This window comes from Drosophila suzukii, chromosome 2L (genome assembly GCF_043229965.1).
Source record: "Drosophila suzukii chromosome 2L, CBGP_Dsuzu_IsoJpt1.0, whole genome shotgun sequence".
Taxonomy (NCBI): Eukaryota; Metazoa; Arthropoda; class Insecta; order Diptera; family Drosophilidae; genus Drosophila; species Drosophila suzukii.
The window spans coordinates 15,716,943-15,735,315 of NC_092080.1; the positions used below are offsets into that span (position 1 = coordinate 15,716,943).

Here is an 18,373-nt window from a genome sequence, read left to right on the forward strand (position 1 = left end):
AAGGCTCCGCTAGTCAACTGTTCATGAAACACCCTGTGCGCTGCTATCGTTATCGATAACAAATTGGCCGTGCTATTACGTTCGTTTGTTTGGATTAATCTATCGAGCAGCCTGGCCACACTATTCACTAGAGCTGAAGGAAAAAAGGGGAAAATAAAAACTAACTCGGACGAAGCAACAACAAGCAGAAGTTTTGCCAGCGGAGTGAACTGAGCAGATTATATTGGAAAAACGCAGCACGACCTTACACAGATCGGCATTCAATATGTTCGCCAGCAAATTGTTGCTATGCTCGGCCCTGCTGATGCTAAATGGCGCAGGTGAGTGATGGGAAAACTATAGAAACCCTTTATTTTCGCCAGCCAAAAAAAAAACTGCGTCGCGCTGGAGGCCTTTGTTCAATGTGCTTATTCATCGCAAATTATTTATATTTGTCGTTTACTCGCCGCCCCTCGCTTGCCGTCTCGCTCGCGCTAACGTAACCAGCTGGGGCCAGTTCGTTTGTAGTGTTTTATCTGCAAAAAAAGGTTTAAATAAAATAAAAAGGCTAGGGGAGTACGAGCGCAAAAAGAGTTTCGGGGTGTCGCGAACAAAGGGAATGAAATGAAACTGCAGTTATTCAGTTTTATCCGAGTTTTTGGACCTTCCTTCGTACCTACATATGTACATACCTATGGGTTCGGGTTCTAGTGGGTTCAAAATGGTGGCTCTTACCGTTGTTACGGCCCCCAGGTCCCTTCCCCACCCCGCTCTTTTGGCACCGACTAGTGCATACTGCATCCCGAGAATAGCTAGATAAAGCCATACATCCCATACATCCCGTACATCCCGCCATCGCCATGCAGACCCATTCTATTTATCATCGCTCTGCCTTCGCCTCCCTTCGTCAGCTATATAATTACACTTGATTCTCGGCAGCTTCTAAATTGTTATTTATTTGCCCAACTCGCTGGCCCATTGTTCTCCGCTTATCGCCCATGGGGGCGTCTTTTGTGGACGGTAATTCCCCCTGGTACTGGCACTACTCCGCTTCTGGTTGATGTCATTTGCAGTCTCCGATTTCTAGTTCTTTGCGGTCTGGGCATGGCTGCTATTTTTCCACTCCTAATCTCCATAGGCCGGGGTATTTGCATTTGATTTCACAACTACTTAAGTACCTCTATAATGTGTGTAGATCCCGCATGTGGCACACATTAGTTTATATGTGCGATAGTCTTGCTGATACCAATAGAATCGGAAAGTTTTAGTAACACCACCAACATATTGTGCAAAATAATTGAGTTATAGACCAGCTAAACTTATCATAGGGCTAGAATCCATCAGCAAAAACTATAAAGCTAAACCTGAAACTCGGAAGATGACAACACTATGATTCATTTAACCGCTTATTAATGATTAAATACTAAGTATATCGGAAAGTTTTAAGAACACCAACATATTGTGGAAAATAATTAAATTAAAGACCACAAAACTTATCAGGGGGTTAGAATCCATAAGCAAATACTGTAGACCTAAACCTGAAACTGAAAAGATGACAACACTATGATTCATTTAAGCGATTATAAATGGTTAATATGGTTAATTACTGAGTCCATCTAACCACTGCAATCACACATCCTTATCCATAACAATTCAAATGACTTTCAAAACATGACCTTCACTGGAAAGTTGAAATAATAAAGAACATACAACGAACGAAACAAGTGTGAACTATATCCTATCCTATCGGATTCCTCTGTTCCTTCTAAAAAAAAAACACTTGCACTCTTCCTGCATGGCAGTGGAGAATAAATCTTATTACCACATGCGATTTATTTTCCCAGCATTTTTCCCTCTTCGCCGGAAAAGTGTATTACATGTCTAAGGCGCGACACGCCCCGTGTCTGCTGTCTTCTGTCTGCTTTCCTCAGTCTGTGCTGTGTGCTTGCTTAACTTGCATTTAAAGGTCATCTCTCTGGGCTGCATTACCAAACGGCATTGAACTAGAACGGGGGGCCGTGGGTGGATCCGTGACCGCACATTGAATTCTGAGCTTAAAACAGATTCCATGTAGAAAAATAATAGGTATATAAAGTAAAAAACTGCTTCAATTAGTGTATGACTCACTTAAACCGATGGAGAAGCAACAACACGTTGGACTTTGATTTGTTTTTGAAATACGAGTAGTAAAAAGAAAAGCAGAAAAGCTACATAGATAAAACTGAACTTTGTGGCTGGAAAAGTGACTTCTTTTGTTGGCTTTATCATCAATCGAGCAACGAAACCACGGTACTGAATGACATTCCATTCTCCTTTTAACTCGTATATTCACTTAAATATTGTCAGCAAATATACACATCTGCAACTAGTGACAACTTGTGCTGCTCAGCGCACATATCATTCGATTCTTCCCTTATCACTCTGTGAAAACGGAAATAAATTATTCATCCAGTGCAGAATGACTCACATTCATGGTTACTGGTAAAGAGTTTCGTTCAAATGAAACAAATGTAATGCAATGATTGCAGATCGTTACACATATTCTAGATTTAGTTCGGAAGATCTAAAATTACCTCTTAATTATCGTTTCCATTGGAATAGACAGTTTTTAATGCTGCCTCTAGTTTAAAAAGGGTTTAATTGGAAAAAATCTAATTCATTAAACATACATAAAATTTTAAAATTCGTAACCCTTTTTTTAGTGCTCTCCCAAACATTGATTGGTTTGCCGAATTTCAAGACTCCTGAAACGACATCGGAACAACCATCGACCAATAGCACAACCGCATCCACCTCAACATCAACGACTTCTACAACTACAGAGAAGCCAATCACCACCAGTTCAACATCGACGATCCCGCCGACCACCCCCACAACCTCCACTGAGCCACCAAAGACGACGACCACACCAGCACCAGTGCCAACCACGACCCATGCTCCACAACCATATCCGGCGCCCTCCGTGGGCACTTGGAATGCCTCCTGCATTATGCTCCAAATGGCAGCCCAGCTTAACTTCACCTACGAGGATAAGAGTAAGGAAACATTTAGAATTTAAGTATGTTTAACGTTACTTCAATTCCGAACAGCGTTTTCAAAGAATGTTTTTTAAAGCTTGTAACCTAACTATAACAAATTTTCTGTCTTTAAGACAACAATAATTACATTCTTACAGACAGAACTGTGTGCAGAGAAACCTGACTAAGGAAAAATACTTCTTTTTTCTTCAGATGGAAACCTTACCCACGGTCTTTACAACATCCCCAGCAACGCCACGGTTGAAGACAAAGAGTGCGACAGACCGACCATCCAGAATGTTCATCTGATTTGGGGACCCAATACTTCTAAGCAATCGTTGCTGATGTATTTCGACAAGAAGAACGACACCACTGTGCTCTCCTCCATTCAAATCCATCTGACCTTGCTTGCTGAGGACTTCCCCGATGCCAAGGGTATATAGATTATACATTTTTGTATATAAAGAAAACTTAAATAATCTTGATATTGCAGAAAATCAAACGCTTCAGCTAATTCATAGGAGCGATGGAGAGTTCAAGACTCCCGAAAAGATGTCCTACCATTGCACACGAGTTCAGAAGATGAATCTGACCGAGACCATCGATGCTAAGCAGCTGATTGGATGGATCAGCGTCAGTCAAGTCCAGGTGGAGGCGTTCCGGTCGACCAACGCCACTGGATTCTCAACCGTGCACGACTGCGACAGCTCCGAGACGTCTGACGTAGTGCCCATTGCCGTTGGAATTGCCCTGGCTGCACTTATTCTGGTCGTTCTAATCTCTTATCTGTGTGCTAGGCGTCGCTCCACCTCCCGTGGCTACATGAGCTTCTAAGAGAAGGGCATCAGCTTATTTTGGGGCAGGTTAGGAATGGAATTGAAGGAGAATGGAAGGCAAATCGTTAGAGAGAAAATTAAGATTGATTTTGATAATTGGAAGCTGTCTGTGAATATGAGAAACGATCCATTTTGTTTTGTTCCTTTTGATTTGTAGAAGTTGAAGTGGTTTGTTTTGTCTAGGAACGAGAGAAAGAGGGAAATAGAAAATCAGCAAGTATAATGTTGGGTGAAGAATATCAAAAAGTACGATCTATAATGCTGTTAATGTGTCTGTAATTGTCAAAACTTTGTATTGTGAAATGAAATTATTTTGGATTTGTCGATTTGACCGAATTTTCTTGATGAGAACAGAACACAAAATTTTAAACTTGCAATAGAAGCACATATTTTACTCCATAAACCAATCACTTAAATTTTACTAGCGTGTCATTCAAATAAGGTGAAATCGAGCAAGGACAAGGTTATGATGGTGGTTACGTACTATACGCCATTGACGATACCAAGGCGATAATTTTCAATCCAAGCAGTCGAAATTTTAAATTTTCAAATCTTATAATATCAGAACACAAAAATGTATGTATTATTGGCCTTGAGAGCGTAATAAAGATAAAAATAAACCAAACTAAACACGTAAGGTTTAAAGGGATTAAAGACGGATTTTCAGATCGATTGAGAGATAGTTGAGAATTTCGATTATTATCAGTCGAGTTTCAGTGATGTGATACGGAATTTTCAGAAGACATTTGAGAGAATCTTCGTAACCATATACAAAAGATTTAAACAATCTTAATTTTGTGCATTAAACGAAGATACTTGCTCGCTAATGGTTTATTAATTGTACAGACTTGTCCCTTGATATAACAATAAGTTAAGAGGATGTTTTTAAATGGGCAACAAGCTTTCGGCATTCATTTCCGCATCATCATCTGAATCGTCTCTGCTCTGCTGAGCTCTGCCAGTTCGAGGACGTTCTGCAGGAGGTCCCAAAGGATCGAACTGCTGAACTGTAAGCAATCCAAAGTTACTTACAGAAGATCTCAAATAGGATGACACAACTTTACCTGAATACGTGGCTGGGCTTTGCGTATAGGTCATGCTCTTGGAGATGTCGTTGTTCTCCTGCAAGCGTTCCTCATTGGACTGCCTGATGGCTACAAGATAAGATAGTAAATATGTGAGCTTAAATATATACTAAGTAATATATAATTCCTTTTAAAGTAATGTACACCAACTTACTTCGCAGGCGGCTGCTATTCGAGGCCGCTGAGGAGAGGCGCTGTTGCTGGTATCGGTGCTCGTTCTGACGTTCCTGCTGCTGCTTTTGTAAGCGAGCATATTCCAGGGCGTACCGCTCGTGCAAATCCCCCAGGCCCAGCGACTTGGTCACTTGCATCAAGGCCCGTACGCACGTGAGGTTGTCCGGAAAACGAGCATGGATCTTCTGGAACATACCCAAATACTGCTTGGGCGGCAGATAGGAGTTACGAAAGCAGCTGGCAATACGTAGCATCAAATTGGGATCGTTAGGATCAGCTAAAACCGCCCGTTCGTAGTAATACAGCGCCTTTTCGGTAGCCTGGAGCTTGATGTAATAGGAACCGATACTGCTGGCGATATTGATGTCGCTCATGTTTATGCGATACGCCTCGTGGTAGTACTGATTGGCCTCCTGGTGATCCTGAATCTGCTCGTAGAGCGAACCGACCTTCTCGAAAAGCCGAGAATCGATGTCCGAGGCAGAGATGCCAAGCACCTGGAGGTAAGCCTGCAAAGCAGCCCCCGGCGATGCGTTGCCCTGGAATCCGCCACCCAACCGGCGTTCCTGCAACTTGGCAAGCTGATAGAAAACATGGCTGTGCTGCACCGAATGGGGCATCATCAGCTGGGCCTTTAGCAACTCGAAACGCTCCTCAGCCAGCTCGAAATCTTGCTGTGCCAATGCCACCAGGCCGAGATTGTAGTTGGCCTCAAAGTTTGTCGGCTGGAGTTGCAGGGCTCGCTCCAAACGATCGCGGGCTGAGGTGAAGTTCTGCTTCCGCAAGTCCACTATGCTGGCATTAATCAGAGCCAGAGCATTGTTTTCCAGCGCTCCGATTTCCTGAAGCTGGTTAAGACACTGTGTGGCCATCTCGAGGTTGCCCAGCTGAAAGATAATTTTAATGATCTTGAGTCCTTGGGAATAGAATTGATAAGACGGTCTCTCTGTTAATGTTTGCATGAATCTCACTTAAAGCCTTGATAGTTATAACAAAATTAATAATAACTACTTGCCACTGTTCACCACAATAATTTTAAATATCATTCACGGATGTCTTTACTCTTGTAAATTTATAGTTCCCAAATCCCTGGATAATAATATGAGGGGCAGATTTTGATTTTCCCATAAGCACAACTTACACTTATATAGATGAAACTTAGATTGGTCAGAGCACTGGCCGTCATAGATCCCTGACTCTTGCGATCGTACATTTGCAGCGTTTCAATGGCTTGATTTACGTCATTTTGTCGTAGGTATACTAGGGCCTTGTTCAGTTCCAGTTCGTTTGCCAGCCATGCCAGATTAGAGGTCTTGATGATCTCAATGCACCAATTGTATCCTAAAAATGGGTTATAGAGTTTTAAATTTAAAAGCAGAATCAAAAACATATCCTATGATAATGGTGCGCATTACTCACCATCATTATAATTCTCTTCGATTAAGGGCGAAATCAGATCTACAATCATTGTGATTGATCGTTTTTCAGAATTTCGGCGTTGACTGGTGTATACCGCTAGGTCGTCTTTCTTAAGAGCTTGAAGAACAGAGCGCTGTTTTGCCTTTGCCGAAAACTTAACCGACTCCTGGACTTTTTCGTAGCTTCCGCCACCCTCTGCATCGATTACCGCCACATCCGCTCCTCCACTTTCTTGGGGGTCTGAAGACTTGTCCATATCGGGATCCCCAACTTGACCACCCTGCTCGGCCTGCTGCTGCAGCTTGATAATATTGCTCTCACTCCCCAGATCGGTTTCCGTTTCACCGGGCTGGACATCGCACAGACTTCGAAAGGCCGTCTTAATCTTCTCCACGTCGCCCATGGCGTAGTAGCAGAGCAGCAGGTGGATGCCACTCTTGATGTCCGCCCGCTCCGACATGATGAACTCAAAACTGGAGGCGGCATCCGAATAGGAACCCATGCGGACAAAGAGGATTCCAATGTTCTCACGAATCTTCAGCCGCAACTGGCTCAAGTTCTTAGGAACCGAATCGAGGGCCATGCGGTACATTTTAACCGCCTTCTGGTATATACCCATATTGTAATAGATATTACCCATATTGATCTTTAGTTGGTTCACGTGTGGAAACATCTTGTTCTTGGTCATGATGCTGTAAGTGTTCAGGGCTTCGATGTGCAAATCATTGCGTTCGTATTGCTCGGCAAGATTAAAGAACACCTATCGAAGAGATTTTCAATTGGGCTTTTAAATGATCATCCTAGTTTAACTCACTGCATATGTCAAATCAAAATTGTGGTAAACATTCTCGCCCTGCTGGTCCCGAAATCGATGGAGGGTTCGATCTAAGGAGAAGGCTTCCTTGGCCTTATTCAAAGACTCGGCCAATGCCGATTTCGCCTCCGAGTTCAGATCTCCACTCGATCGAGCTGCGGTGCTTTGCCAGGCCAACACGATGGACGATTCCAACAACTTTACGATCTTGCCCTCCAGGTTCTTATATTTGATCTGAGGACTAAAATTTTAAACAAATTACATTTTTGGATTTTTAATTATGATAGTGTTATCAGTTATGAAATAGCTACGTGGACTCCTAATCTCAAAAAAATTTTATAATCCTGAGCTAATCTTAATCTCAGTATCATCGAATATCTTAAAAAGGGCAACTCTATCAAAACTCTCTAATGCTCTCAAATCCCGTACCTAACAACAAAAAAACCGTAAGGAAATTTTTAAAAGTCTTATCCCAGAAAGAGAATAACTATACCTTTAGTTAGGTCCTCACCAAAATACAACATAGTATTTAGTGGTTTAGGCTTAGGTTCTTAACACTGTCCTTATCCTTACGACATCCAATGCTCCAACACATTCAACACTTTATATCCTGCTAAACATATTAAATGCCTTTTTTTAAGGATTGATACTAACCCAGTCCTTCACAGTAAAATGTTGGATCTTACTCACTTCACTTCCTTGGCGGCATCAACAGCGTTTGCAGAGGAAAGAGTTTGCTGCTTGGCCTTCTCCAGGAAGAACTGGTCAAACCTTTGACCTGCAGACCCGCTATTGGCGGCATAGCCAACAGCCCGAACTGCTGTCGATGGTCTGGCCAGACCAGATTTATCGCCTCCTCCTGTCCGACTACTAACCAGATTGCCCCTCTAAATTAGATTCATTATACTAAAGGAACAAAATTCATATTTTTGGCTAGACTCACCGAAAATAGCTGCGATGTGGGCGGTCTGGGCCTGCCCGCAGCCGTTGGTGGAGGAGGAGGAACTGCCTCTGCATCCGCTCCAGCTTCCCCTAATCCTTGGTTCTCATTGGCACTGTTTTTTGAAGCCATTTTTATCAATCAGTTCATATAAAGTTCTGTGTTCGCGGCATAAAAAGGAATATGTTTCTAAAAAATTGACAAGTTTAGGGGTTGGTCTTTGTTTTGGTCACGTTTCCTTGGTGACCAAAACTCACGATTTTCACGAACACCTGTGGTAAAATAACAAAAGAACTACTAATCAAAAAACAAAATAGGTTAGGTATTCTTCTGAGGCCAATTTTGAAAAATAGTAAGTTTAAAAAGTTCAAGAAACCTAGCAAAAAAGGTTTTTTTAAAAACCACTGTATAAAATAAACCTTCATCAAGATTATTCGTTTCAAAAAATGACCAGAATATGCGAATGTTAATAAAGTAGAAAGCTATATCACTGTGGACGACAACGTAGTTACGGGATAGTATCTCTTAAACTAAAATTACTGCATACCAAGGCTTTAGAATACAAATTTGTCTCGGATAAATGCCGTGAATTTTACTTTTAATAATAACTCTTTGTCCTTAAATATGAAATCAGGAATTTATGATATTAAACTTCCCTGTAGAGGAAAACAAGTGTCAGGATCTTCTTTATATTCCCATTCAACATTGTTAAATAAATATTGTTGTCTTTTGATTTCTTTCCCTTTATAAAAAAGTAACAAAATTCTATGGTTTCAAGTCTAAAATGATACGGTATGGTTTTAAAACGTGAATCATTTCTGATTCATTTTTTGTAGGTGTACCTCCTTACCGCGCCTAAAGGTGATATACAGATAGGGCGGAATTATGTTGATTACATTTGCCAGATTAGAGCAGACATAATCAATCTCGGCGATTGCCCCGCTGACTAAATGACTGACGGACTCATTGAGTGTCGCCCAAGGCGTGGAAACGAAGCAATAGACACCTGGAAGTGGGCAACGTGAAAATCGCGCTGACACAAAGAGCGACGTTTGATTAAGAGAAACGCCTTTGGCAGTCACCAGGACACGACACCCCATCTATAGGTATGTACCTCATCATCCTCATCCTCATTCGCTTTGTGCCGCTGCCAAATGCAATCAGATTACACTTCGTTTGGCGCTCAAGTTCCCTTTTTTCATTTTTTTTTCTAATTCTGCTTCAGCTAAATTGTCAGTGATAACACAAGGCAAAGAAATGGAAAAGTCCAGACTATAAAGTCAAGTGGGTAAATGTTATGAAGAGGTTCCCCACTAAATATCAAGTATACGACACGGTCACCCAGCGCATCTTCTCCAGAAATGCCCACAGCTAGGTCGGAACTGAGAAGTGATTCATATCTCCCGCACAACCATATTATAATTTGTTTCACCTCCGGCTATATTTCATAGTTACACAGTAACATCGTAAAAATGTCGGAAGCAATGGTGAGGGGTTATCCCACACATCTGGCCATATATGCTTATCATTATTTTCCTCTTTTTTGTTTGTAAGCATTAACTTGGGTAGTGCGTAAAATTGTTTGAAGATATGTATCTTAAGGATATGCTGAGCAGGACGCGATGCTTATGCTGAGACTTAGATTTTTTGTTTGTGCTATTTTAAGGACACAAGAGCTGATAACATTTATTTTTGGAACCATTTTTAGACATATGATTGTAGATCAAAACTTTATTTGTAAATTCAAAGTGATTCATCTTTACAATCGATTGTACCAGAAACGTCTAAATTCAAGCATGAAAGAAGTCAAAAGAACGGTACCATAACTTTTTGATCCTAATATTAAATTTAGAACTACAAAATCATAGTTTTTAAATAAAATATTATCATTAATTTTACCTATAATCACAAAATAAAAATTTTCAAAAGAGAAGAGCTCGAGGTTCCGAATCCAAAAGCCTCAAAAAGTTAGACCGCGTTAGAAACTGGAATTGACATCTTTGGCCAACGAGATCTTAGAACTAAGATCGTTCTTTTGTTAAATTTAAAGAACTTTTGTGCTCCAAATATTTCTACCTTCTTAATCTAGGTGAAGGCAGTTGTCATTTCATGTGAGCGTGTCGCGCAGGCTAAGAGCGTGTCCAAAAGGCCAGAAGCCGAGTCGACCACCTACCAATAAGAGTTTGAGTTTCTGTGTAAAATTTACTTTAGAACAAATTAAAAGTTCAAGTTTTCTGCCTCGGCGAAGCCCACTGAGCGTGTGAAGTTTTACAACCGATGGCCGAAAGTTTTGCCACCCTATATCGCATGTGAGTGTGGGCGGGATTGCACTCAATATTGTACTTTGCCTTGTACTTTATGCGCCACCGCACAGTCATTAAAGTTGGAATGGAATCGGGACGGTTCTGTGGTCATCAATCCCTCATGTTGGTCCAACTCCATCCCCCTGGGCGTCGAAAGTTTTCGATTGTTTGTCATTGTGCCCGAATTCTTCAGTCATTCTTCTCCGCCAATCGGGGTCATGTGGTACTCCTGCGCTTAGTTGGCATTTGGCAATTACCAAGGGGGTACCCAGATGGTAAGGGGATAAAATTCCAAGCAGCATGGATCCCCAATCATTTTAAAATTATTAGAATAATATCATTTAATAGTTATCAAAATAGTTTGTAGAATCAAAAAAGAAATGATTATTAAATAATGTTAGTATATGTAAAGTGATATAATTTCGAAAGGATCCCAAACCTTTTTGAAATTATTATAATTCATTCATATGGCAGCTTATATGATCATATGATCATCGAACTTATACATAGGAATATAGAGAAATTAAGACGTAGTGTTAATATGCTGTTTTTTCTCTGAATGTACATGTAATTCATAAGTTAGGGCGCCTAATTTTAAAATAAAAGTCAGATACTGTTTTAAACTCCATAGACAAAATTGTTCATGCTGCGCTGCGTACGCATCACGCATTAAATAAATATGTAAATTCTGTAATGCTATCATACAAAAGACTTTTTAGAGATGGTCCACAAAAGTGGAAAAGTTTTATGAGTTCGCAGCTTATCGGATAAGTGGACAGTAACATCTTCATAAATGATAAATTGTCAATTCCCCCTGGACATGTCGAGATTCTTGCCCCTTTTTTGTCTGTTTTACTTCAAAAAAGAGCAGAAGAAAAAAATCGTTCTGTTTGAATGAAGCGAAGATGTCAAACCATAAAGAAAAACACAACAATAATTTCCTTGCCAAGCGCCACAGGAGAGGAAACACCCCAGTTTCACCGAATCTTTAAAAGATTCACAGACTTTTAAAGAACATATGGAAGTCCCGAGTTCAAGCTACATCTTTTAGATAGACAGGATAAAATATATTTTCATTCAATAATTTATATTTCAGATTAAAACCACTTTCGTCGCTCGAAAATGTCAATATGACCGAATTGTTTTTATGAAAATTTCAAGCGCGAAAGTAGCCATTGTAAGGTTATGACCCAGAGGGAAAAGTATACACTGATAAACAAGGGGAGCAGTAAAAAAAAATATGTGCATATTGAATTTAAAATTTCGTATTAAGCTCTTAAAAAATAAAATCAAGAAATTAAATATTAGTTGTACTTTAAATACTTTAAGTCATAAAAAAAAATAATTGAAATAACTATTCCTGTAATAAAAATATGAACATATTTAAAGTAAATAAAAACCGGAATGGATAAAAAACAAGCGACAAATATTTAAATTGAATATAAAATCCTTAGACTTACTACTTTTTCCTTTTAGTGTAGGAAAACATCAATCGAATAAAGATGTGGAGGTGGCGATGACTCTGAGGCTTCTTCAAGTTCCGCTGTGGCCGATAAAATGATTTGCGTACAAATTGGTTGGGGCGAAATTCGATTGAGTTGTGGAAATATTCAGCGCTCTTTTGTTAACCGGGCTAACGCGCTAAAGACCAAAACAAGAATGGATTCCGGAACGGCAAAAGGGCAGCAACACTGGGGATAAGGATAGGGATAAAGATAAGAATAAGTATGAGGGAACCGACAGCAGCCAATGCTTCCTAAGTTGGTAAAGAGCTAAAACCGATTTGGTTTGCGGGCGCGTAGTTGGAAACTTTGCCCCCGAAAGAAGTTCGAAGAACCCGAAACTCCGAAAAGCTTTTGTGGTTATTGCATTTTTTCCAACTTCTTACTTTTCGTTTTTTTTCAACAATCACTGGTGCTGCCAAATATGCCGGAAATTTTTAATGATTTCCGTTTGCCGTAGTGGTCCGTTCAAAACAAATCGGCTTCAGCAAAAGTCGCATCCCCGGGCATTCATTACATTTTCTTAGATCTCCCCATTCCCGAGTCCAAAAATGTCTGGATATTGAAGTCAGACTCGTGGACATAGCAATCGATATGTCATCATTAGTTCTATAGGTCCAGTCCTTCACCAAGTGCCTATGGAACTGGAATACGAAGTCATCCGTGCCCTTTGATGGTGGCAAATGATGATGAGGTCTAGCAAACAAGGTCAATGGATATAGTTCCAAGAGCTTGCTTTGAATTGCAAGAATATTGCATTGATATTGGAAAAATGCGTGGCTTACATTTACTTTTTAAATATAATAGGTGAATTTTTGTCAACCTACTAAGTATATATAGGTTTTTTTTTATAGTGTCTTATTTAATTATTCTAACAAGCTCACATTTTAGAGGGGTCTAGAGCAAAACAAACTTACATTTTAACCGCAGAGTTTAACTAAGTACTTAAATCACAAACCTAAAACGGATTTCCCAACTTTTAAAACGAATGAAATATGCAAATTTGAAAGACCACCTCCGGTTGGAAAGACCGGAAGTTGTCTCTTAAGTTTATAAATCCAATAAAAATCACATTAGCCCTGCGGTGGAAGTTCGTGTGCAAACAGAAAACTGACACCCAAAATATGTTTCTTGGGAAAGAGAGAAGCGAGAGATAAAGGGAAAATTTAGCTAGGCCACTTGAGGCAATATCTGCGGAACTTAATTCCCCCGCCAACAAATGCTAATGATCGCTTTTGACCAAGAGTTTCAACGGAAGTACTAAGCGAATGGCGAAAAAATGCGGCACTAAAATGGCAGCTACCAGAAAATGCTTTTAAGTATTTGAAAATAAGAAAAGTACTCGATTTACAATATCAAGTTTGAAGAGTTTTCCACTCACTTTTAATTTTTCGGAAGCGCGAATGCTGAAGATGCGAATCGTTAAAGTGTTCTATACTAAATTGTTTGGTTGTTATTCTCTTTTCTATCCTAGACTAAAAAACAATGTAAACGTATTGAAGATTGATATGCAGACAAGGATTTGTAAAAATTACCTAAACTAGTTTATCCTTATCTTTATTATTTAAGTATTTTTTTATAGAGGCAGTTGATTTGTATTGATTGACCGTCTCCATAATCGATTTTATAAATAATTAAAATTATGCCTTATATTTTATTTAACTAATATACTATGTTCCTAATTTTTACGTATAACAACTTTCTCAACATTTTTATTTTATTACCTAATTGAAGATTGAAAAAAAATTTGTTTGGGTAACATTTATTTTAAATTTGTTTTGAACATAATTAACATTTTTAAGATTAAATTATTTAAATGTATTCTAATACCCTTTTTACCAAACAGCTAAATATTGCCGCATGGAATGCAATTCTTTCGATTATGCGTGCATTTAAATTTATACATAAGCAGACACGATGGAACATTGCCTCAAACTGGGGCACTTGTCTAGGCGTGAAAGGATGCCAGCTGCTCCTGCGAAGAGTGCCAAAGACCAATTATGCGCACATTTCATGCATAAGAAAATTCAATTCCACGTTCATTTGCACATGCAAATCAAATTTATTTGCGGCAAACACACTCGCCTCCACTTATTCAGCCGGGGACAGGGCCAAAGCCACCAAGTGGCAGGCGCCATCACTCTGCAAGTAGTTGGCCCTGTCCCTTTTGAGAGACCTGCACTCAAAAATATCTCAAATTCGCGAACTTTGATAGCGATGTGGTTGATGGAATTCAATAAAGGATATGAAAGCTTCGTTTCACTTTTCTCAGTGCGAATCCATCAATTTAAATATGCCTCATACCCACTTTAAAGAAAGTTCGGTAAGAAGGGTTAGTTCTATCCACACTTTAAAAATTTACCAATACTAAGGAAACGAATAGGGAGTATTTTTGTGTCCTTATCTGATTTAAATCGAATAGGTTTTCTTTTATTTATATATTCAGAATTGACAAAGATAATCTTGTATTAAAGAAATTATAATGCAGTTGTACCACCAAGGTACTTAATGTTCCATTACAAGTTCCACTACATTACAAGTTCTCCCTGCACAACACATTTAATTCTCCCAATATATGTTTGTTTGCTTCAAATGTTTTCGACATCCATCATTTTCCACTTAGGTTAAGAACCCTACATTAAACTCATATCATTGTGAACAAACAATGCCGGCCAGCTCCAAAATATAAGTAATAAAAACAAAACATTGAAGAGGAACTATTTGCTGAAAAGGGGGTGGTTCTTTATTATATATGTATACCATGTAAAATAGTTCTCACTGTTTCTCCTACTATAGTCAAACAAATCTACTTGGGGAAGGAGGCGCATTTCGATCCTGGAATGACCAGCTGACTCCCCGACACTGGACATGCTGACAAGCTGCACAAACAATCGAAGTGAAAGGCATGACATCAGAAAAAAAAGAAGAAATGAGGGTAAGCAAAAAAATGTAGCCGGGCTGGGTTGGTGATTCTGCTGCAGGCAAAAGTGTATCGGATACAAGGGATATGTGCTGTACTGGGAGTGCTCAGGGGTCAAACGTCAACGCAGGACAAACGAAGCCTGTTTGCGAAATGAGTGGAGCAGGAGATTACCAAAAGTGTAAGTCTTATTCAACTAGTATTAAAATAACTATACTTTCTTTGATGCTAGAAAAAAATGTTCTGTTGCAATTTTTGTAGTTTACAGTAGTTATAGTTTTTAGGCCTAATTATAACATAGAAAGGTAGACAAAATCCAAGTGAAATTAATAACAATTTTATTTCAATTTTTTTAAACAGCAATAGCCTAAGAAGGGATCAAGAAATTAAGGTAAGCATAGTCAGTGGGGTCAATGTGAGTATACCAATGGGTAGATGGCGTTCGCGTCAATATTACCCGCGTGCACTGGCGCCATCTATGTACATTAAACAAAGCAAATAAGTTCTTCTAATCGAGGCACTCAAATAAGTATAACATTCCCTTTTTATTGAACTATGAATTTTTCAATGTGAAAGAAAAGTCGAGTTAAAACTAAATATAGTTTTCTTCGTTAAAACTTAAACGTTCTCAAATCATGCCTAAAATATCATAAATATCAGACCCTAGTATGTCTTAAAATTAGATCACTTTTCAAATAACCTAAATAACTGTTCGTCTTATTCTTAAAGCCAAATTGTGTTTAGTTTTTTATATCATTATACTAACACAAAGTGTAATCTACGAATACAGGTTATCCTTGGTCAAACAAAGACATTTAGTGCTCCTGTCAGCGCTTTTCCCCTTCACTCCAACTGCTGCTGCTGCCACAGTTGCTGTTTTATTTATTGTTTGCGCTTATTTGAGTCAATTACGACAAACGGAGATTGTTAATTGTTTTCCTGCTCCTGAGCCACCAGCGACTGCTCAAGTCCAGGACAAACAGTCCGCATCCTGGCCACAGGACCTGGTGCCTTTGGAGGGTTCCCCCACTCGGTGTGTTATTATTTATTCGCTCTGAGATGGCTCTTGTTTTCGCTGGACTATCTGTGCTGTCCCGTCGGTCTGGTCTAGTGTGTTCTGTTCCGCCGCATTTGGCATTTGCTCTCCAGTTGTTTACCCTTGTTTGCTTTTGGCCAATAAACGGGCCATCTCGGTGCCGTCTTTAGTAGTTCTCTTGGGTCGCGTTTAATGGCGCGTTTAACATTTCATTTGGTCCACATTGTTTCTTGTAGACAGATGTGGGCTATGACCTCCCCCCTTTTGCTGTTGACTTGTTGTCGAGTGTCTTGCGTAAACTTTAATTGACTGTCAGATCATCGAGGTAAAGTTTTAATTAATTTTTAGCCCATGCTCGGTAAAAGTGTACTCGTGTGACAGTGACAATGGCAAAAAGTGCTTTCTAAATACTTGAATATTTGGATAAGGATAATTGGAGCATGGCACTTAAATGTCCAACTAATTGCTTAGAAACCATAAATCATTTAAATTCCTAAAATATAACTAATAGTACTAATAAAATAGTACTAATTTATTAAATTATTTGTTGTAGGGAAAACACTAAACGGTTATAAATCTCAAAGATGTACTCATCTTTTCTATTTAATTCATTCATATTTTAGATTTTTTTTTGTCATAGTGTATTTATTTGTCAAATGAGGTTCTCAAAACGTAATGTTTGCTTAACATGTTTGAAATAATGGGAATACGACAAAACATAACTTGATTTGAAATCCGCTTTTCATATATAATATATGGAGAACAATTAAATCCAAGCACTAAATGTCAAGACGAGGGATTGACCTGGAACCTGTAAATTTATCAGTTAATTATCGTTCAATTCATTTAAAACCAAGTTTACCTATTTTCCACTTAGCCAGGGAATTCAAATTTTTAGGGATCGGTTCTTTAGGAGCCTCTGTCGGTTTATGTAGACTCTTTTGCCAATCTGGCTTATCTTCCGAGCTCGGATTAGCAATGGAACCTGTTAATAATATCTATAGAATACTTATAAATTAGGGATTATACTTAGTCTTACCTATTTTCAATTTATTCACGGTCCTGACAATTTTATCGGTTTTCTTTGGCTTAGTGTCCACCTCAGATGCTTTTTGTTGTGGTTGCTCAGCCACCAGCGACTGTTCAGCCAGCTTTTGAGCGTTTTTCAAGGGGGCCTTTTGACGATCCTTAGCATCTTTTAAGCCCGCCTCATCGAAACTGTTTGCCTCCTTGGAGATTTTCTTACATTTCCAACGCACACTCTGGTTGCTTTGCGGCTTGAAATCGATAGATCCCGTGGTATGATCCGTTTCCATACGCCTAGGTGGCGCACTAGAAGATCGCGGGCGTTTCGTCTCCACCATGGCGATATTGAGGCTCATCAAATTGGCCAGCTTTTGGGCCGTCTGAGGCTCCTTGGCCAATAGTTCTTCAGCAACACGATCATTTCGCTTCTTTATGTAGTGCGCCTTGAGGGACTCATTGCTTCTGCTGAGCTGGGCAGCTGCCTTCTTCAACTCGAGGGTCCTATTATGCTGAGGTTTTCGGCCGCTTTCCACAAGCAGGCTCACTGGAGAGTTTTTCGACCACACCAACGACTCAGTCACCTTTTTGGCTGTTTCGGTAGGGACTTCTTTACCCGTTGTCAAAGGGTGCTGAGCAACGTGAGCATTCCTCGTTTGTCGACACATGAAAATAGCCACTAAAAAATAAATTATAATTATTTTTTTTTATTTTCATTATTTTAACAATATACAAAATATGCAATATGCATATGTGATCCCTTCTTAATTGGAATAAATCTTGAAACGTAACTATAAAAGTTATTTTCCTTCATTTAAAACATCGGTCGGCAGTCTCACATTAATTGAGCATAGGGAAAAGCTACCGCCACACACACAGTGTACAACACTCAAGTATAAGCCTTGTACAAAAATGAAACCGAAATTCTTTAATATTCTTCTTTAACGAACTATTCATTTAAGAAGGTGGTAACTGAAAAGGATTTACTTACCACTGCGCCAGCGATTTAATTGTTTCGAAATGTTTGCAACCCCATCAATTTTATGCAGAGCCATAATGTAACTTAAAATTTTTTACGTATCAATTTTTATGTTTTAAACCGGTCGAAGTCTCGTTCCGAATAAAAATAAGATTTAACCGCTCATTTCTTTTGAAATATATAATTACAATGTCAAAGGCAACTTGTTTCAAATTCTTCTGCCTTGTGAATAATAAATTAAAAGTGGTACTCTGCTGAAAGGGTTCAATAATGGGTCCATTAATTAGGACCCTATTAACACCGACTCTCAATTTATGGGTGGGCCGACAATTGTGCAAATCCCCGG

The 18,373-nt window shown here is 39.3% G+C and overlaps 3 protein-coding genes and 1 long non-coding RNA gene across 4 annotated transcripts; 1 reads left to right on the top strand and 3 right to left on the bottom strand.

The window, feature by feature from the left end:
- The first annotated feature begins 97 nt into the window (after nucleotides 1-97).
- Nucleotides 98-4,462, top strand: Lamp1 (lysosome-associated membrane glycoprotein 1). The gene is made up of 4 exons (XM_017089829.4): nucleotides 98-320; nucleotides 2,682-3,014; nucleotides 3,210-3,431; nucleotides 3,490-4,462. The coding sequence occupies exons 1-4, from the start codon at nucleotides 266-268 to the stop codon at nucleotides 3,828-3,830; spliced, it is 951 nt and encodes a 316-aa protein (XP_016945318.3). The 5' UTR covers nucleotides 98-265; the 3' UTR covers nucleotides 3,831-4,462.
- LOC118877554 (uncharacterized) lies at nucleotides 385-1,283 on the bottom strand. Its single transcript, XR_005014363.3, has 2 exons — nucleotides 672-1,283; nucleotides 385-515 (listed from the first exon to the last, which is right to left on the bottom strand). It is a non-coding gene; the product is annotated as an uncharacterized lncRNA (long non-coding RNA).
- Nucleotides 3,963-8,440, bottom strand: nompB (intraflagellar transport protein 88-like protein nompB). Its single transcript, XM_017089828.4, has 8 exons — nucleotides 8,268-8,440; nucleotides 8,015-8,211; nucleotides 7,325-7,565; nucleotides 6,511-7,270; nucleotides 6,233-6,432; nucleotides 5,072-5,978; nucleotides 4,897-4,986; nucleotides 3,963-4,839 (listed from the first exon to the last, which is right to left on the bottom strand). The coding sequence occupies exons 1-8, from the start codon at nucleotides 8,394-8,396 to the stop codon at nucleotides 4,718-4,720; spliced, it is 2,646 nt and encodes an 881-aa protein (XP_016945317.3). The 5' UTR covers nucleotides 8,397-8,440; the 3' UTR covers nucleotides 3,963-4,717.
- An 8,209-nt stretch (nucleotides 8,441-16,649) lies between these two features.
- On the bottom strand, nucleotides 16,650-18,205 carry LOC108010832 (muscle M-line assembly protein unc-89-like). The gene is made up of 4 exons (XM_017075802.4): nucleotides 18,040-18,205; nucleotides 17,065-17,727; nucleotides 16,888-17,010; nucleotides 16,650-16,836 (listed from the first exon to the last, which is right to left on the bottom strand). Exons 1-4 carry the CDS (start codon nucleotides 18,101-18,103, stop codon nucleotides 16,805-16,807), a joined length of 882 nt encoding a protein of 293 aa, XP_016931291.3. The 5' UTR covers nucleotides 18,104-18,205; the 3' UTR covers nucleotides 16,650-16,804.
- Nucleotides 18,206-18,373: the final 168 nt, after the last annotated feature.